Below are 21612 nucleotides of genomic sequence, written 5' to 3'. Positions count from 1 at the left end.
TGCTTATAATTATTATTATTATTACTATTATTTGTATTATTATTATTAGTATTATTATCATTATCATTATCATTATTATTATTATTATTATTATTATCTATACAATGCAGTAAAAAGTAGCATTAGTAAAATGTTCAAGTTTAGATGGTGATTATAAAAACAGGAAGCCACGCAGACTCACCACAACAGCACCTATAGTATGGAAAATGTTTTTTAAAAAGCCATAGTAACAGCACAGTTGTAGCGCAGTGATTATTAATAATGAATTGAAGGCAGGCACCAACATTGACATATTTCACACAAGTCACAATCTCTCTGTAATTGTTGATCCAAAGCTAATGAGGGTTTTGGCAAAATTAGGGTAATACGTTTTTTTTGGTTTTTTCTCTTTTTTTCTTTTGATTGTGTATTTTCTGACGTACATTGGGAGCGTGTTAAAAGCCAGCTGGACACTAAACACTGCATGAATGTAGTGGGAAAGTGCATCGAATACGGCCACAAAATTGCTTTAAAATGATAATTTGACTAAAAAAACATGTTTCATTGTAAGTTTATGAGCTGAAGCATGTTTAGAACTATATTTAGACTTGTTATTTTGGTTTTCGTCAGGAAAACTAATGTCAGAATGACTCTGTTGCATGCCTCACACGTCCTAGGCCCCCTGAAGGCGCCTGTTGTTTTCTTGTGCATAGTCTGTCTCAAACAGAAGAAGTCTGGAGCTGAGGTTATTGAAAAGTTTATTCGTGCAAAAATTATGACTAAAGCGGTGAAGCTGTATTTACATTTGCCCTTTAATTTTATTGACAGTTTAGTTGAAAATGGATGGCTGGATAGTTAAAAAATATAGTCATTGTTATTTTTGTTTATTTATTTTACCAAAAGCTAATTGTCAGTTATTTGAGTCCCTTCTTCTGCAGTTTATGGTTAGTGCTTATTTGTCTAATATAATTATCATTTGACAAAGTGGTGAATTAAGTAGGTCAGATATCATTTTTTAATACAATTCAAATCAGGAGTAAAATACTAATTCAGTGTTAATATTTCCGTGGGCCCCTGGGCTCTCTGTAGCAGAACAGTTGGGCACCGAGGTATTTTTTTTTTTATTCCAACAAAGAGAAAGTGAACAAATGTAACAGTAATGAGACAAAGGGGTAGTAGGATTAAATGTACTCTGTTTCTTCCTGCTCCTTTTTTGAAGATGTTAAATTATCTTAATTTGTTTCTTAACGTAACTTATTATTAAACATGTTGCAAAGAAAAAACATTACCATCAAGCACATCATTAGAATTTATAGGGGGGGGACTAAATCCAACCAAAAAATGGAGATCAAAACAAAATGTTTTTGTGACCAAAATCCATCCATCCATCCATTTCTACCGCTTGTCCCTTTCGGGGTCGTGGGGGGTGCTGGAGCTTATCTCAGCTGCATTCGGGCGGAAGGCGGTGTACACCCTGGACAAGTTGCCACCTCATCACAGGGCCAACACAGATAGACAGACAACATTCACACTCACATTCATTCACTAGGGCCAATTTGGTGTTGCCAATCCATCCACCCATCCATTTTCTACCGCTTATTCTCTTTTGGGGTCGCGGGGAGCGCTGGAGCCTATCTCAGCTACAATTGGGCGGAAGGCGGGGTACACCCTGGACAAGATGCCACCTCATAACAGGGCCAACACAGATAGACAGACAACATTCACACTCACATTCATTCACTAGGGCCAATTTGGTGTTGCCAATCCCTTTTGACATATTTGCAACACTGGTGAACACTACAAAAATCATTTGACCTATGTGCTTATCAAAAAGTTTTTCTCCAACCAAGTACTACGTCAAGTTTTGCATTAGGATCAAATATGTATTTCTCCCAATCAAATACAGATACAATTATAACCTTTATTTAACTTTTTGGGGGGGATTTACTGTGTTACTATATTCTTTCAAAAATCCTGCTATAAAAATTCGGATTTCTTCATATTTTGTTACGCGGTAAAATTACAAAAACAGAAGGGGATCATATACTTATTGACCCACAAGTGGCAATTGCTCTAAGACTGCAAAGGAAGCTAAGCTTCCCCCCAAAAATGTAAAAAAAAATAGTACTTTTGTGTTTACATTTATTAACCAAATGTGCACTAGAATGCGTTGAACTTTTGTTTAGAATGGGCTACTTTCACGACACCTGACACGACTTACCTCTCATTCATTGTCGCAGCGTCACAGTGCATTAAACAGTATTGATGCTGAACATCCTTAGACTTCAATGGGGAAGCATAGAGTGGGTTGTTCAAGTGCAGCGAAACTAGACAATCATTGGATTAAAGCTTGGCTTTGTCCCACCCAGCGTCTCTGGAAGTGTATGATAAGTGGGTTTGGCCTCGGCTGGCATGGATGCTGAGTTCCGTATGATGATTGGATGATCTCTGTCTGAGGCTGAATCCTTTTTTGACTGAAGGCAAAATGAGTGAATCTGCAATCTTGAAATATAAACCGCTGTCAGGGCATTTTTCAACTTTCATTAGTTTTGAGTTGATCTGGAGACTTTTCGAATCCTCTCAGTTGTCATGTCTGGATCATGTTTTGTTTAAGTTATGTTCTGTTTGGGTTTTGGACTCTTTTTAGTTCCTACCTTTTCACTTCCTTGTCTTGTTTCCATGTTTGCCCATTAGTTTCACCTGTTCCACGTTTGGACTCACACACCTGTTACCAATCATGTCACTGTTATTTAAAGCCTGTCTTTTTCTGTTGGTCGGGCTGGCGACATCTGTCACGACTTGGACTTTGGCGTGGTTTGTTTTCCCATGGTGCAAATGATTTGGACCGGACATGGCGTGAAGGTAAATACATGTTTAATTTTAACACTCAAAAAAAGAACAAACAAAAGGCGCTCACAGTGGAGGCACAAAACTTAACGCAGGGAACACAAACTTGGACTATGCATAACTATGAACATGGCAAAACAGAAGACACTAACTGTGGCATAAATAAACACAACTTACTTGCGGAAGCAAAGAGCAGCATGAATGTGAAAAAACTTACGGTACTTGACATGGCATGAAGCATCAACTGTGATAGCATGGGTAACAGGAGTAATCATAGCATGAAGTGCGCAGAGGTAAACAGGGTGAATGTCGCCAGGCCGACCAACAGAAAAAGACAGGTTTTAAATAACAGTGACATGATTGGTGACAGGTGTGTGAGTCCAAACGTGGAACTGGTGAAACTAATGGGTAACCATGGAAACAAGACAAGGAAGTGAAAAGGTAGGAACTAAAAAGAGTCCAAAACCAAAACAGAACATAACTTAAACAAAACATGATCCAGACATGACATCAGTAATGTTGTTTTTTTTGTCAAATTTAGCATTTTTATATCTTTTATCTGTTATTGGAGATTGTACTTGTGTTAAGCGAGTAGCCACTGCATACTTGAGTTTGTACTATTTAGACCAGGGGTCACCAACCTTTTTGAAACCAAGAGCTACTTCTTGGGTACTGATTAATGTGAAGGGCTACCAGTTTGATACACACTTAAATAAATTGCCAGAAATAGCCAATTTGCTCAATTTACCTTTAACTCTATGTTATTATTATTAATTAATTATATTTATCTTTGTGGAAACACTGATCATCTTAATGATTTCTCACAATAAATATATATAAAAACAGATAAATATCAATATGCAACACTTTATTTTTATATTTTCTCTAAGTGCACATTTTTCAAATGGAACATTTTCAAATGATCACTTCTAAGACAGTCTTGTGAAATCACAATATCCCATTTTAACTAGCTAGCCACTAACATTTTTTAACAAATCATGAATGACTTTGCACCATGTTTGTACAAATAATAACTCATGTAAAATACAAAAGTCAACTCTCAAATTTTAAATAAATCATGTCACACTTTGAACTGGACACCAAATCTGTTATCTGTTTCTTTGTCAGTTAGTGAAGACAAAGTCTTTCAAATATTTTCTTGGATTTTCAAATTCTATTTGAGTTTTGTCTCTTAGAATTAAAAATGTCAAGCAAAGCGAGACCAGCTTGCTAGTAAATAAATAAAACGTAAAAAATAGAGGCAGCTCACTGGTAAGTGCTGCTATTTGAGCTATTTTTAGAACAGGCCAGCGGGCGACTCATCTGGTCCTTACGGGCGACCGCGTTGGTGACCCCTGATTTAGACTGTGAATTAGAGAAGATCTAAAATGCAATTAAATACATTACTTAGTACAATTAAATTATATGGGCCGGTTGTCATTACCATAAACAATTTAAAGGAAAAGATATATATATATTAATCCAGTATACAACGATAAAATATATGAGCATGCTTGTATGATATCACATCTCTGGATGTCCCTTCACTTATTGCTTGCATTAGTTGCCTTACAGAGCATCTTTCCACTGATTGAATTGGGAGCCTTCTCGATGCTCTTAAAGAGCGAAAAGGAGCAGCAGCTCTCTGAACTCACCATGACTGTCACAGGAATTCGACTCTTCAACAAAGCCAGCAAGAAGGATGAACAGGAGATGAACTTCTCTGAACTAAGTACAAAACAGTGAACTTAATACTTTTACAAATACTGTATGTCTTGCCAGTCCAAAAGCATTATTTCCCACACTAACATGCCAATGACACAAACTTTTATGTTAACCCAAGTAACCATTGACATTATATTTGTTTAAGATCAGTTCCCATTTTTAGAAACTGTTTCAATCACATAGCCATTCAAAGCACGGAAGGGAAGGTAGCTGCCCCAAAAGTTGCTCAATTATGTCATCGTTCAACTAGAATCATTTTGCATTTTCTGTGTGTACATCCTGTGTGTACCTATATGTATCGCCAACCTTGGCGAATATCTTGTCCTCCAATTTCGGATCAACATTTGCAATAAAAGTGACTGCTGTATTAGTTCCAGCCCTCCAAATATAATGGTAGGGGAAACGCTGTACTGTGTGTAATAAACTCAAGTCATTCTGAAACTTTGTTACTTGCTCTGCAGTGCCTGCAGTTCTTTGTGAAGCACTGTCCGTCACCAAAGAAGCAATCAAGAAGGAGCTGACGGTCTCCCAGGATTTGGCTTGGAAATACACAGCACTGTTAGAAAAGTATACAGACAGTCTGCCTGGCGATTGTGACGTGTCTCTGGTTCAGCTCACACAAATGCTGTACAATGTCAGGCAGCATGAACTTTTCCTTCAAATACTACTGGTGAGTTCATGTTTTGTTACTGCTGTTGCTGTTCCGATGTAGCGCGGTCAACATTTTGTTAAGCTGCTTGTTTTTTTCTTGTTTCATGCCTTAGCTGTCATACTACATGGGGCTTCAAATGACTTGATTTCAGTTTCACTGATATTTGTCTTACTTGTGCAGTATCTATGCATGAATCTTATTTGAATGTCTTAAACCAGATGACCGAGGAAGTCATCAGTACTCTCAAACCATACAGCTACAAAAGTAAAACACAACAAAAAAAAGAGCAATAGATAATACCAGTTGCGCACATAGAATGGCACCATGCATAGGCAAACAACATAAAAACACAATTTCAACTGCCACATACACCGTGGTGGCCTATGTGGTGTTTCACGCCATCGTCTGCTGGGGTGGCAGACTAGAGACAGGAACAGACTCAATAAATCAACCAAGGGAGCCTACTTCGTTCTAGGCTGCCCACTAGCTCACAGCCAACATCCAGTCAATGTTTGGTCTGCGCGGATGGTGGAGAATCCGTCCAGGGAGACCGAAGTGTCCGATACATGCTCGTTCAGCCAAAGCTCTGTGAAGCTTGTCCATCCCGATGCGCTACGCTAGCTCTGCAGCCCCTTCTCTTCCTCAGATGGTTGAGCGGCCATGCCAGCAACTTGAGGGCTCCAGGTTCGATTCCAGCTTCCGCCATACTAGTCACTGCCGTTGTGTCCTTGGGCAAGACACTTTACCCACCTTGCTCTCAGTGCCACCCACACTGGTTGCAATGTAAATTAAAGATGTAGATAGTGGGGTTTCACAATGTAAAGCGCTGAGAGAAAAAGCGCTATATACAGTAAATATAGTTCACTTCACTGCACTTCCTCCGCATCTTCTCCGGTCTCTCCACACAGACTCAGGTGAGGCCAAAAGCCAGCAGCTAGTCTCCAGTGCAGACATGGCCATGACTACCCAAGGCAGATCCAAAAGTTTACAAAAAAAATCACCACAGAGACCATTCTTAAAGGGGCCTGGTCCAAAAAAGGGGAAACACAAGAGCGCAAAGCTCCTGCAAGAAGCGGCCATCTAGAATACCTGTCAACATTCTCATTTCTTTCTGTGTTGAAATTCCTTTACTTCTAATACTGAAGTTAGTTTTATATCAGGTACTTTGAGACTTTTCTCAAGGTGACTTCAATTTTGTCTACTGATATTTGTACTTGTATTCAAGTATTGCTTTCAAGTACTTTCCACAAGACTGGGCCAAAACAAAGGGTGGCCTCTAAAATCTACCACATAATCGTACTTACCATTTTCAAGCTCATACTTTATTGATAGCATGTCCTCAAAGCCATCTACTGTAAATAATGTACTCCACTACTTTATAAATTGCGGTATGGGGCTAAACTCCTCACTTATGGTGCTGCTGTACGCTTACTATAAAAACGCTGTTCGGCCCACAGCCCATTGGCACATTGTCAATTTGGGCCTTAGAAGCATAACGTTTGGGAACCCCTGCATTAAATTAGCCTTCAAAGTCAAAATAATAAATGTATTTCAATGTAATTGCTCATCTACACACAAGAGAGAGCAGATGAAAACTTGTAAACATGTAGAGACAGAAATAAATGCGGTCGTATAAAAAGGTGACTTAAATTAGTTTAATATATTTCTTAAGATAACAATGTAGTGAAGTGAATTATATTTATATAGCGCTTTTTCTCAAGTGACTCAAAGCGCTTTACATAGTGAAACCCAATATCTAAGTTACATTTTTAAAGCAGTGTGGGTGGCACTGGGAGCAGGTGGGTAAAGTGTCTTGCCCAAGGACACAACGGCAGTGACTAGGATGGCGGAAGCGGGGATCGAACCTGCAACCCTCAAGTTGATGGCACGGCCGCTCTACCAACCGAGCTATACCGCCCCAATGTATAAACCTGGTGTCCTTAAATGACTTATGTTGTGAACGGGAACTGTATAAATAATTAAAATTAAATTTTCTTTCTAAAATAATGCTTGGGGAAACAAGCACATTTTTCACTGCTCTCTAAGCAACAAATAATCATGTCACCTCTGCTTTCTTTCACCACCAGGCTGATGCAGGCTTAAGTGCAAACAGAATTGAAATACTGCAGAAGGATATATGCTCGCAGATAAACCTTCTAAAAAACTCTGTGCAGCCGAAGACTGCTGTGCCCACAACCAAGGTTTTTGTAAGTATATTTTTGTTTGCTATTTTGTGATTAAAATAGTGTTACCATTTTAAAATGTTATTTGTGTAATACATTTGATAACAAATTGTTTATTTTTGGGTTGCAATCACGTGATCTAGAGGCACTTCTGGGTTTCAGGTGGAGGGCGAGAGTCCCATTAGGCTACTGTTTATGTACATGCATAAGTGCAGATTTGGGTGTATTTTTAAAGGTTTATAGTCAAACATACAAGCCTTCATGAAAAGATATTGAAATGGGATGTAGTGGATTTATACACTCTAAGAAAACATTTTTTTCTAAAGATTTAAACCAATCAACATCATCAAAGTCAACTGTTCACGCACTTCCTTCTTCACTCACAAAGATTTAAAGTACAAAATATCAAAGACACATATGGGGAGGTCCACAAATTAAGCATTCATTTGTGGACCAAATAAGTCCAATGTTGGACTTATTTGTGTATCGGCAGTGTTGGGTAGTAGCAAGCTATATGTAGCCCAGCTACGTAGCTTAACTACATTTTCCAATAGCTTGGCAGTAGCTTTGCTACTTTTTAACAAGTAGCTTTTCCTGTAGCTAAGCTACTTTTAGACCCATGTAGCAAGGTAGCTTACATTAAAGCTACATGTTACAAAGAGAGAAAATGGACTGCAAATCCAGGCCATAAAAAATATGGAGAAAATCAAATGAGAACATCTCCACATATGGAGAATTCATGACGTTGTTGGCAAAGGTTAGTGCGAAACATTACAAACTGGCCAATCAGAGGCAAGATAAGGTGGACCATCGAAACTCGTAAGCAAAATCATAACAGTCACGCACTCATGTCACATGAGGACATGAGGACAAAATGAGGACATGAGGACATGAGGACAAAATCCTAACAGTCACGCACTCATGTCACATGAGGACATGAGGACAAAATGAGGACATGAGGACAAGGGAGTCAGAGACAGAGGGACGCTTCAGTCTGACGCCTAAAAAAAAAAAAAGGAAACATACTTGAAAATGGCAGGGGAATTCTCTCCCGCAGATTAGATTTTTCCTTCGGTGTTGAAGATGACGTGCAGGAAACCCACAATAATGCGTGTCTTAAGCCATATTTAGACATACAGTACAGGCCTAAAGTTTGGACACACCTTCTTATTCAATGTGTTTTCTTTATTTTCATGACTATTGTAGATTGTCACTGAAGGCATCAAAACTATGAATGAACACATGTGGAGTTATGTAAAGGTGAAATAACTGAAAACAAACCCCGTTTCCATATGAGTTGGGAAATTGTGTTAGATGTAAATATAAACGGAATACAATGATTTGCAAATCATTTCCAACCCATATTCAGTTTTAATATACTACAAATTCAATTTCCCAACTCATATGGAAACAGGGTTTGTATTTATGGTATAGATTGCAATATACGCATGGACTTTGCTTAATATACGCATGAAAAATATTATATTCAAACTGAAGCAAGAAAGAAGGAAGAAATGAAATTGCCCTCAGCATGAGTTATTTCTGCTGCATATTAATTCAACCTTTCAAACTTTAAACGCTCATACTGCAGATGTCAGTAGCATTTTTGATTATTTACAGCAGTGGTCCCCAACCACCAGGCCGCGGCCCGGTACCGGTCCGTGGATCGAATGGGTACCGGGCCGCACAAGAAATGTAAAATAACAAATAAAAAAAAATAAAAAATTTTTTTTTATTAAATCAACATAAAAAACACAAGATACACTTACAATTCGTGCACCAACCCAAAAAAACTCCCTCTCCCATTTACACTCATTCACACTCATTCGCACAAAAGGGTTGCTTCTTTCTGTTATTAATATTTCTGGTTCCTACATTATACATCAATATAGATCAATACAGTCTGCAGGGATACAGTCCGTAAGCACACATGATTGTATTTTTTATGACCAAACTTCTTTTTTTTTAAATAAAACAAAATACCATCACCCACTTTTGTTCATGTACCTTTGGCAGCACTTACAGCCTCAAGTCTTTTTGAATACGGTGCAATAATCATGCAATAATGATGCAATAGGAGCTTGGCACACCTATCTTTGTGCAGTTTCGCCCATTCCTCTTTGCCCATTCCGCTTTGCAGCACATTACAAGCTCCATCAAATGGGAAGTGTTGGTTTTCATCCAGGATGTCTCTGTACATTGCTGCATTTCCTCCAAATGTTTGATACCATTTTTTGGCATAAAAATGTCTAATGCCGCTGCCGCCCCTTGAAACAATAGCATCGCACAAATTACTTTTCTTGTCTTTTGCACGAAAAGTAGCTCCACACAGCTGAGATTACAACGGCACTAAACTAATTGGCTCATGCTTTAGCAACTGTGGTAGCTTGCTACTGTGCTACAATGCGTTGCATCTCTGTTTACGGCCTGAATTGAGCATTTACGTGATAGTGTGAGATTGTGAATACAATTGGAGGGATTGTTTTTTCAGAAAACTTGCCCAGTATCCGTCTAACGTGGATCCTGAGTTTGGGGTAGGACCATCCCTAGTGTTTATAAGATCATTTTCAAGGCAATAATCCCAAATTCACAAACCATCCTGGTTTATTTTTTTGCTTTGAGCAATGACCCAACAATGCCATGTTCCCCTGATTATTGATTTTCTTTTTTTCATGCACTGTTTCAGCCATTGTTCAAGGCCCTATCAAAGTTGTGGTCGGAACTTCAGGACGAGGCAGAGCTGCTGAACATCTTCAGCAACATTCTACTCAGACTGCAGTCCTTCCTTACCTCTGAAGTCAAGATTTTTTCCAAAACTTCTTTAGACAGCTTGTTGGAGGGATTAGAAGTAAAAACAGACGGACAAAGAATAAACGAGTCATCATGTACGTTTAGAATTGATCAATGACAAATATGCTGACGATTACAGCGAGAACTTAAAATTATGAGCAATCAGAACTGTTATTTCATGCAGGTGAGCGCATCGATCAAGTACAGATGAAGCAAAATCAGTGGTTCCTGTTTGAAACTACGGACAGCCTCACTGGACTATCATTACAGTATAATGGATACTGTGGCTACACACTTGCGCAGAAAAATGGAATTCTTCTTCCAGGTAATAGTGTCTTTTATGGGTAAGTAATGTTTGTGTATTGTATGTATTCTTCCTTGTCATTTGCTTGACAGGAACTCTAGAGGGTCTGACAAAGGCTGCTGTACCCTAAAAGCATTCCAGGGGTCCAAATAATTTGTCCCTCATCAGTGTCACGGCAGGTCAAGTTGTTGATTGGTGGTTTTAGTGTATTGTTCAATTCTGAAGGAGATGTTCTACTGTCATTAGGGTAGTACCGCAGGGGCACATTGCAGAGTCTGGTGTCTTAGCCTTCAGTGTCCAGTCCTTAGTCTAAAGATATTTACTTGGTCCGGTCTGAAGAGGTGGTTGAGAGCATTCTGCTTGTTGTAGTTTGGATGTTCCTGTAGCCATTGTTTGATCTGTCTGTTCTTAATGATGGTCTTTGCTTCTTCATGGGTAATGTTTTAATCCTTTTGAGGCTGTTTTCCTCTCTATTTTGCTAGCTGATCAGCTTCTTCATTGTCCTTTTAATTACAGTGAGATGATATTCACTGAATGATGGTGCTATCAGTGGCTGTTTGCAGGCTGGCCTTCACAAGAGGATTCAGTTCTTTATTTTGAAGATATATAGCCTGTATTATGAACAAAACATCAGAGAACATGACAACCTTGGAGTGTGTTTCTTCTTTGTTCTTCTATAGGTTGTATTCACCTGAAGTCATGTCAGGCTCATTAACTATGCGAGGCTTGAAGTGGTGGGCCAGCGCTGTCATTGCGTTCTGGTGGCATTCTGCTATTCTCGAAGAAAAATGCCCTGTGCTTGCGATGTTTTAGGCTGTTGGAACCGTTCAAATCACAAAGAGGATCAAAGTTTCATCAGAGTTCCTCGAGAGGGCATCAAAAAGGGCGAAAGAGTGCAATATTTTACGAAAGACGACAAGTGTCATGCACTCCAGTTCGAAGAAGCGTAGTTGAAGAACACACGAGTTTGCAATGATCACTTTGTTAAAGGTTTGTTTGATATAGTTTAAACAATTACTATTTCCTATTTATGTATTTGTTATCCCTTGGCAAGAATGAGGACTCAGGTGCAGATGGGGGACGATTGACACAGGCTTTATTTCAGCAGTTTCTGAGAACTCTCTTTAGACAGAATGATTTAAACAAAATGGCTACAAACTCTACACTTGATACACTAGAGTAACAAAAGAAACTTAGCACAGGGCATGAATCAATAAACGTAAAATGACTCCATAGGGAAGAAAAAGGCAATAGCAAAATTCTAGACTGATTTAATAATGAAAAAACAACAATCTATGAAAAGCTACACAAAAAGAAAATCGCTCATGCAGAGGAGGAGACAAGAAGCTATAAACAGAAAGTGCGCTATAAAGAGCTAAGAAAACTACAAACTAAAGCGCTCCAAGAGGAGGAAAAAGGGAAGGCAAAGCACTGTGATATTAGCTCAAAAACCTGACCAAAAAACTTCAGCAAATCAAAATTGCTCTTCTTCAGAGATTTCTACAAAGAAATCAAGGAATAAGGCGAGGCAATACTTAACAACTTGGGACAAGACTGTGGCAGACGGCTGGAGGTACACGACGAGACTATATACTCTGGCAACAAGACAGGGGAAGACCAGGATTATATACACATGAGGGAGGGTGACACGGGTGGGCACAATCAGGCAATCGGAAATACATCAGACCAGTGACACAGGAGGAACAGCAAGTGGCCTGAAACGAGAGGAGGATTAGATTTTCAACATAAAACAGGAAGTTTGCCAGACAACCCCAAAACAGGACTTCCCTCACCGCTGTGTGACAGTATTACAGGGGTGCCCACACGTTTCCTGCAGGCCAGCTACTTTTCAATTGACCAAGTCGAGGGGATCTACCTCATTCATATATATATATCATTTATATTTGTTTATTTATTAAAGAGACATGTTTGTTAACAAGTTCGAGGTGTTTAATGATAATACAAGCATGTTTAACACATATACAGGTAAAAGCCAGTAAATTAGAATATTTTGAAAAACTTGATTTATTTCAGTAATTGCATTCAAAAGGTGTAACTTGTACATTATATTTATTCATTGCACACAGACTGATGCATTCAAATGTTTATTTCATTTAATTTTGATGATTTGAAGTGGCAACAAATGAAAATCCAAAATTCCGTGTGTCACAAAATTAGAATATTACTTAAGGCTAATACAAAAAAGGGATTTTTAGAAATGTTGGCCAACTGAAAAGTATGAAAATGAAAAATATGAGCATGTACAATACTCAATACTTGGTTGGAGCTCCTTTTGCCTCAATTACTGCGTTAATGCGGCGTGGCATGGAGTCGATGAGTTTCTGGCACTGCTCAGGTGTTATGAGAGCCCAGGTTGCTCTGATAGTGGCCTTCAACTCTTCTGTGTTTTTGGGTCTGGCATTCTGCATCTTCCTTTTCACAATACTCCACAGATTTTCTATGGGGCTAAGGTCAGGGGAGTTGGCGGGCCAATTTAGAACAGAAATACCATGGTCCGTAAACCAGGCACGGGTAGATTTTGCGCTGTGTGCAGGCGCCAAGTCCTGTTGGAACTTGAAATCTCCATCTCCATAGAGCAGGTCAGCAGCAGGAAGCATGAAGTGCTCTAAAACTTGCTGGTAGACGGCTGCGTTGACCCTGGATCTCAGGAAACAGAGTGGACCGACACCAGCAGATGACATGGCACCCCAAACCATCACTGATGGTGGAAACTTTACACTAGACTTCAGGCAACGTGGATCCTGTGCCTCTCCTGTCTTCCTCCAGACTCTGGGACCTCGATTTCCAAAGGAAATGCAAAATTTGCATGGTTGGGTTCATTTGTTGCCACTTCAAATCATCAAAATTAAATGAAATAAACATTTGAATGCATCAGTCTGTGTGCAATGAATAAATATAATGTACAAGTTACACCTTTTGAATGCAATTACTGAAATAAATCAAGTTTTTCAAAATATTCTAATTTACTGGCTTTTACCTGTAGATTCCTTTCTTTCATGAAGACAAGAATATAAGTTACCTGATTCTGATGACTTGCATTGATTGGAATCAGACAGTAGTGCTGATAACGTACGCATTATCTGTCTAATACCACATGAAAGTGGTTGGTTTTTGGCATCCTATTAGTCCAGCTTCCATACTCGTTTTTATACACTTTACAAGAAATACATTGGCGGCAAACTCCGTAGCTTGCTAGCTTGTGCACGCCAGCTTTCTGAGACTCCTATTTTGTTAGCGCAGGCAGGATGAAGCAGCACTTTTATTGTGATAGGAAGGATATAAGATAGGAACTGTGCAATCGATCTTTAGAGTTTTGACGGCAGGTACGGTTCGAGAGTCTGTTGAAATAAAAAGTGTTTCTCGCCTCACTGTCGTTAATTTTTTCTTAATACTGATCTCGTAGCAGCCAGCGTCATCTCACAAGACCCTCTGGTGCCGTGAATGTCAATCAAGTGACGAAAGTGATGTCTTGGTGAAAATTGATGATCGCTAATTTTTAAGGTCTATTTTTTTAATGCCTGGCTGGCGATCAACCGGTAGCTTGCGACCGGTAGCTTGCGATCGACGTAATGGGCACCTCTGATGTATTATCTTAATATTATTTGTATTTTATCGTTTTACTGAGTTTCATTAAAAAATGTTGCTACGAGTGTTTCGTAAAGAACCAACTCGGCGAGTCTAAATTTAAAAAAAGTAAATGTGACAAAAACCTAAAAGAGTTTAGATTTTACCAAAGGCAGCAATCATAAATGAAGCTTTCATCACATACACAACATTGAGATCTCTAGTTATATTTTGGTAAAGACGGGGAAAAACATGCATACTCGTAAAGAGCGCGTGCAACTACAAACCTTGTTTCCATATGAGTTGTGAAATTGTGTTAGATGTAAATATAAACTGAATACAATGATTTGCAAATCATTTTCAACCCATATTCAGTTGAATATGCTACAAAGACAACATATTTGATGTTCAAACTGATAATTTTTTTTTGTTGCAAATAATAACTTTAGAATTTGATGCCAGCAACACATGACAAAGAAGTTGGGAAAGGTGGCAATAAATACTGATAAAGTTGAGGAATGCTCATCAAACACTTATTTGGAACATCCCACAGGTGTGCAGGCTAATTGGGAACAGGTGGGTGCCATGATTGGGTATAAAAACAGCTTCCCAAAAAATGCTCAGTCTTTCACAAGAAAGGATGTGGCGAGGTACACCCCTTTGTCCACAACTGCGTGAGCAAATAGTCAAACAGTTTAAGAACAACGTTTCTCAAAATGCAATTGCAAGAAATTTAGGGATTTCAACATCTACGGTCCATAATATCATCAAAAGGTTCAGAGAATCTGGAGAATTCACTCCACGTAAGCGGCATGGCCGGAAACCAACATTGAATGACCGTGACCTTCCATCCCTCAGACGGCACTGTATCAAAAACCGACATCAATGTCTAAAGGATATCACCACATGGGCTCAGGAACACTTCAGAAAACCACTGTCACTAAATACAGTTGGTCGCTACATCTGTAAGTGCAAGTTAAAGCTCTACTATGCAAAGCAAAAGCCATTTATCAACAACATCCAGAAACGCCGCCGGCTTCTCTGGGCCCGAGATCATCTAAGATGGACTCATGCAAAGTGGAAAAGTGTTTCAAATTGTTTTTGGAAATATTCGACATCGTGTCATCCGGACCAAAGGGGAGGCGAACCATCCAGACTGTTATCGACGCAAAGTTCTTTCCCAACTTCTTTGTCACGTGTTGCTGGCATCAAATTCTAAAGTTTTTATTTGCAAAAAAAAATGTTTTAATCAGTTTGAACATCAAATGTGTTGTCTTTGTAGCATATTCAACTGAATATGGCTTGAAAATGATTTGCAAATCATTGTATTGCGTTTATATTTACATCTAACACAATTTCCCAACTCATATGGAAACGGGGTTTGTACAACAAGGCAACGAACATTGCTGTAGTTGCGAAGTTAAATCATGAAATGCAACCTTACCCCAGCAAAAACGAACCATGATTTATCCAGGAGAGTTTTTATAGTTTCATTGACCCAGCCACACACAAATAAGTTGTAGGCTGCTGTGCTTTGCCAAGTTTTCATCGGTTTTGTTGTGCAGAATGACGTCTGGCAATAATTCGAAATGTCTGGGAATGCGACTGACACTGGACACATCTTTTTAAAATAAATTATAGGGATGGATTCCATTGCATAGTTAGATTTTTTTTGCTCGTATCTATCTGCCTTTGGTTGTTTGGTCAGATAGTTTGCTCTCTGTTTGCTGCACAGTAGTCATATTGGTTTGGTGACCCACAGGCCACCACTTCGTTTACGTCCGTTCAAAAGTCACGTGACAGAATACGAACTGTACTGTTTTGGCTGTTGTCTGTACTGGGGGGGTTAGAGGCTCTGGGAGAGGTAGCACCTTTGATGTACAGTACAGGCCTAAAGTTTGGACACACCTTCTCCTCATTCAATGTGTTTTCTTTATTTTCATGACTGTAGATTGTCACTGAAGGCATCAAAACTATGAATGAACACATGTGCAGTTATGTACTTAACAAAAAAGGTGAAATAACTGAAAGCATGTTTTATATTCTAGTTTCTTCAAAATAGCCACCCTTTGCTCTGATAACTGCTTGGCACACTCTTGGCATTCTCTCGATGAACTTTAAGATTTATAATTTGACCCAACACGGGGAACCTTACCTGGCCCGGACACGGAAAGGATTGACAGATTGATGGCTCTTTCTCTCTCTTGGGCCAAATATGGTTTTCACATCACAGGTGTGCCTTATCAGGGTTGATTAGTGGAATTTATTGCTTTATCAATGGGGTTGAGACCATCAGTTGTGTTGTGAATGAGAAGGTGTGTCCAAACTTTTGGCCTGTACTGTATATTGGCAGCTGTACTCCTTGTTGAGAAGGTGAGCACAATGATTTGCAAATCCATTTCAACTAATATATAAATTGAAAAGACTGCAAAGACAATATATTTAATGTTAAAACTGAGAAACTTTCTTTTTTTTTTGCAAATAATCATTAACTTAGAATTTAATGGCAGCAACACATTGCAAAAAAGTTGGCACTGGGGCATTGTTACGACTGTGTTACGTGGCCTTTCCTTATAACAACACTCAGTAAATGTTTGGGAACTGAGGAGACCAATTTTTGAAGCTTTTCAGGTGGAATTATTTCCCATTCTTGCTTGATTGTAAGTACAGCTTAAGTTGTTCAACAGTCCGGGGTCTCCGTTGTGGTATTTAAGGCTTCATATTGCGCCACACATTTTCACAGGTCTGGACGACAGACAGGCCAGTCTGGTTCCCGCACTCTTTTACTATGAAGCCACGTTGTTGTAACACGTGGCATGGCATTGTCTTGCTGAAATAAGCAGCGGCGTCCATGATAACATTGCTTGGATGGCAACATAAGTTGCTCCAAAACCTGTATGTACCTTTCAGCATTAATGGTGCCATGTGTAAGTTACCCATGCCTTGGGCACTAATACACCCCCATACCATCACATATGCTGGCTTTTGAACTTTGCGCCTAGAACAATCCGGATGGTTCTTTTCCTCTTAGGTCCGTAGGACACGACAACCACAGTTTCCAAAAACAATTTGAAATGTGGACTCGTCAGACCACAGAACACTTTTACACTTTGTATCAGTCCAGCGTTTCTGGGTGTTGTTGATAAATGGCTTTCACTTTGCATAGTAGAGTTTTAACTGCACTTACAGATGTAGCGACCAACTGTAGTTACTGACAGTGGTTTTCTGAAGTGTTCCTGAGCCCATGTGGTGATATCCTTTACACTCTGATGTCACTTTTTGATGCAGTACCGCCTGAGGAATCGAAGATCACGGGCATTCCGCTTACGCGCAGTGATTTCTACAGATTCTCTGAACCTTTTCACGATATTACGGACTGTAGATGGTGAAATTCCTAAATTCCTTGCAATAGCTCGTTGAGAAATGTTGTTCTAAACTGTTTGAAAATTTGCTCACGCATTTGTTCACAAAGTGGTGACCCTCACCCCATCCTTGTTTGTAAATGACTGAGCATTTCATAGAAGCTGCTTTTTATACCCAATCATGGCACCTACCTGTTCTCAATTAGCCTGTTCACCTGTGGGATGTTCCAAATAAGTGTTTGATGAGCATTTCTCAACTTTTTGAGTCTTTTTTGCCAGTTGTGCCAGTTTTTTTGAAACATGTTGCAGGCATCAAATTCCAAATGAGCTAATATTTTTTTTTAAATAACAACGTTTTCCAGTTCGAACGATAAGTATCTTGTCTTTGCAGTCTATTCAATTGAATATAGGTTCAATTACCCCCGCCCCCCACCTCGCCCACCTCAACCTCCTCATGCTCTCTCAGGGAGAGCATGTCCCAAATTCCAAGCTGCTGTTTTGAGGCATGTTAAAAAAAATAATGCACTTTGTGACTTCAATAATAAATATGGCAGTGCCATGTTGGCATTTTTTTTCCATAACTTCAGTTGATTTATTTTGGAAAACCTAGTTACATTGTTTAATGCATCCAGTGGGGCATCACAACAAAATTAGGCATAATAATGTGTTAATTCCACGACTGTATATATCGATATCGGTTGATATCGGAATCGGTAATTAAAAGGGTTGGACATTTCGGAATATCGGATATGGACAAAAAAGTCATTATCGGACATCTCTAATACAAATCCTTTAAGGCGCTGTTTGCAACATAATCACAGACACATACATTTTTGGAAACCATTACGTTACCATTAGCATTTTAACCGAACACATACTTTTTAAAAGTTTCTACAGTATATTTTTCACAATTACTAATTATATTAATTACAAGTTGCACGTCAGCCCAAAATGTTTAGTTTGGCGGTCAGGCTTGTCAGTGTCACTCACCTCATGTCCATGCAGGGAGCGTGTGCGCACAAACATAAGATGCCCCAGAGAAGCAATTAACAATTGCAGTCCTGTTGTTGTTATGATAGAATATACAGGTACATTCAACGATAGCTAACATTAGTTATCCAGATCGCTATCATTAGCTATAAACACATAAAGCTAATGCACAATGGAAAGTTAGCGCCCTTGAGGCATATTATTCAAGTTTGCAAACAGCCCCTTTAAATGTGTCATTAATATATTATAATTGGAGTTGAATACATAAATGTGTTAATAAATAAATCATCGTCATTCATTTATTTAATGTAAAAGTACATGTAATAATTTCATTTATTATTGATTTAATTACTTATTCATTTAATTGATTATGTATCAAGTGTAGTGGGTGGAGTGGCCGTGCCAGAAACCTGAGGGTTGCAAGTTCGCTCCCCGCCTCTTGACATCCAAATCTCTCCCGTTGTGTCCTTGGGCAGGACACCTCACCCTTGCCCCCAGTGCCGCTCACACTGGTGAATGAATGATGAATGACAGGTGGTGGTCGGAGGGGACCGTAGGCGCAAACTGGCAGCTACTTGGGCTACGCCAGGGCATCTGTGACTATGAAAGTAGCTTACCACCACCAGGTGTGAATGAATGAAGGGTTCTCACTTTTCTGTGAAGCGCTTTGAGTGTCTAGAAAAGCTCTATATAAATCTAAACCATCATTTTTATCAATTGTATTAAATATTTAATGGTTTAATAATTATATTATATTTCCAATGTAGGAAATCCATACATCGGAATTCTCAAACACAAGGAGAAGATGTATGTCTTCAGTTCCAAAGAAGCTGCTGTGAAATTTGTCCGCAGTCCAGATCACTTCATTGCACTGGTGACAGAGAGAGCCAAGGCTTCCCCTGAGCTGATTAAACTACTCCAACTCCATCAAAATCCAACTTATGTAAGATCTTGCTTTTGCAAATGCATTCTGGAAAATGGAAAATATTTATCCGAAGAGCCTTGTCAGTTGCATGCTGTTCTCCATGAGAATATACAAAGACATACTGTAGTTGGATGATTGTAGTTATTTCACTATTTGTGCTGTTTTATAGAAGAAGCAAGGAGAGACAGTACTTACCAACCTTAAGTGTGAGGACTTCACACAGACTGATGTCCACCCGATGGAAGCAAACATTGTCAAGTCATATGAATGGAATGAGTGGGAACTGCGAAGGAAAGCTATCAAACTGGTCAGTCATTAATTGTTTTGTACATTGTATCATGTAATGGTATATGCATCTGCCTTTCATGGCAGAGTAATAACTACGCCAGACCTGGGCAAATTAAGGCCCGTTAAGCCCGCCGGACATTCCCAAATATTTTTTTTAGATCTTTAAGATCAAAACTGTAGCTGCCATTATGATATGTGCAGTGATGTTTTCAAATTACAGTAAGTCTTTAATTATACAAAGTATTTCAATGGTTGGAATCTGCGCTTTTGCATGATTACTGCTTTGCCCACTCTTGGCATTCTCTCGGTGAGCTGTGAAGTGAAAACCATTTCAGGTGACTACCTCTTGAAGCTCATCGAGAGAATGCCAAGAGTGTGCAAAACAGTAATCAGAGCAAAGTGTGGCTATTTAGAAGAAACTAGAATATAAAACATGTTTTCAGTTATTTCACCTTTTTTTGTTAAGTACATAACTCCACATGTGTTCATTTTATAGTTTTGATGCCTTCAGTGACAATCGACTATGTAAATAGACATGAAAATAAAGAAAACGCATTGAATGAGAATGTGTGTCCAAACTTTTGGCCTGTACTGTATATCAGATTGTAGATGGGAGTTTTTTTTAACATTCACGTTCATATTTACTTAAATGTTCATTTCCAAGGCATCAGAAACCATGGCCATTCATAATGATATGAATAAATAAGAGTGTGATATTACTGTATGTATTTTGCATTTTTGTTGCGTTTCGCTTGACTGTAAAATGTCGATGGAGAGGGGGTGTGACGTTCATATGTTGTCGATGTTCAGTGTTTTATCGTTCATAGTTAATATTTTAAATCCCACATTCTTCATTTTCATGTACAGTACATTCTGGGTGTCTCATTCAGTAAAAAAGGTCAAATTCCATTCCGTTTTTTAAGGCGGTCTGTCATAACGTTTTTAGCATTTAAACTGACATTATTGTGAGGTTTTGTATTAGTGTTCCTAAAAATAGATACACCGGCCCCCAGACAAATTTTTTTCTCTAAATTTGGCCCCCCGATTCAAAATATTTGCCCAGGCCTGAACTAAGCCAACATTAGATGTTAGTATTTAAATGTACTTTTAACTTTTTACATAAACATTTTAGTTTATTCAAGTTGTTGAAACAAGTGTAACATAGCAACTCAGCTAGCCCCTTTATTAGAGGCTGGAGGTTTTAAAACGTTAATTACAGTATATGTGAGGCATGTGACCGTTTTTAAAACATGATATACTTAATTCTAGGCTGATCTTCGAACGACAGTCACACACTCAACGCAGACCCATCTGAGCCACATGAGACGGGAAAATGACACTCAGACTTGGCTCCCCAAGGAGGTTGGCTGTCAAACTAAGAGAGATGGTTCTACTTGTGTACCCAAACCTCAGATATTCTTGGCCGGCCTGAGAGGACAAAGGGGCGGCTGCATGGAGAAAGTAGACCTTACCAGATCTATTAATGAGGAATAAACTTAGCCAAACTTACTGCTGACTAAACATCCATCAATCCATCCATTTTCTACCGCTTGTCCCTCTCTGGTGACTAATCATTGATTGAACAAACTTAGGAAATTGTATTAATTAAATAAATTGTCTGTATCAACAAATAGCGATCCTGAGTATTAAATCGGGCCGTCCCACCCTTAAGGATCGATAGCTACAGTCAGGGCAGGAATTTCAAGGCGGCCACGACATCCATGGCTTTCGTTGCCCCTCTGCTTGGCTGTGTGCCCCTCGAAAAAATGACGTGTGCCACGACGGACACATTTTCATGTCATTACGGCATCTTTGACCAATGGTGGGTTTAACTCTGCCTCCTTGTATGAACCGCCGGAGTCCCACACGCAGCACAGTGCTATAGAACCAAAGCATCACTGGGCCAAACAAGAGTGAAAGCCAACACACACAGCAGCCTGCAATCCAGATGTGCGGATGTTTCCGACTCCTCAAAGCCCAAT

At 39.2% G+C, this 21612-nt stretch overlaps 1 protein-coding gene across 3 annotated transcripts in view; it reads left to right on the top strand.

Moving 5' to 3' along the window:
- cfap206 (cilia and flagella associated protein 206) overlaps nucleotides 1–21261 on the top strand; it is a 43908-nt gene extending 22647 nt beyond the window's left edge. For 2 of the 3 annotated variants that reach the window (XM_061929324.1, XM_061929322.1), the window contains 8 exons: nucleotides 4391–4558; nucleotides 5013–5221; nucleotides 7291–7410; nucleotides 10073–10271; nucleotides 10361–10501; nucleotides 19185–19360; nucleotides 19512–19649; nucleotides 20900–21261. In XM_061929324.1, coding sequence (XP_061785308.1) covers nucleotides 4391–4558; nucleotides 5013–5221; nucleotides 7291–7410; nucleotides 10073–10271; nucleotides 10361–10501; nucleotides 19185–19360; nucleotides 19512–19649; nucleotides 20900–21124 — 1376 coding nt within the window. In that variant the 3' untranslated portion in view covers nucleotides 21125–21261. The remainder of the gene's footprint in view (nucleotides 1–4390; nucleotides 4559–5012; nucleotides 5222–7290; nucleotides 7411–10072; nucleotides 10272–10360; nucleotides 10502–19184; nucleotides 19361–19511; nucleotides 19650–20899) is intronic. The other variant, XM_061929323.1, reaches the window with a different exon arrangement.
- Nucleotides 21262–21612: the final 351 nt, after the last annotated feature.

The sequence above is a fragment of the Nerophis lumbriciformis genome, linkage group LG34 (genome assembly GCF_033978685.3).
Source record: "Nerophis lumbriciformis linkage group LG34, RoL_Nlum_v2.1, whole genome shotgun sequence".
NCBI lineage: Eukaryota > Metazoa > Chordata > Actinopteri > Syngnathiformes > Syngnathidae > Nerophis > Nerophis lumbriciformis.
This window is presented reverse-complemented; position numbering and strand designations above follow the sequence as displayed.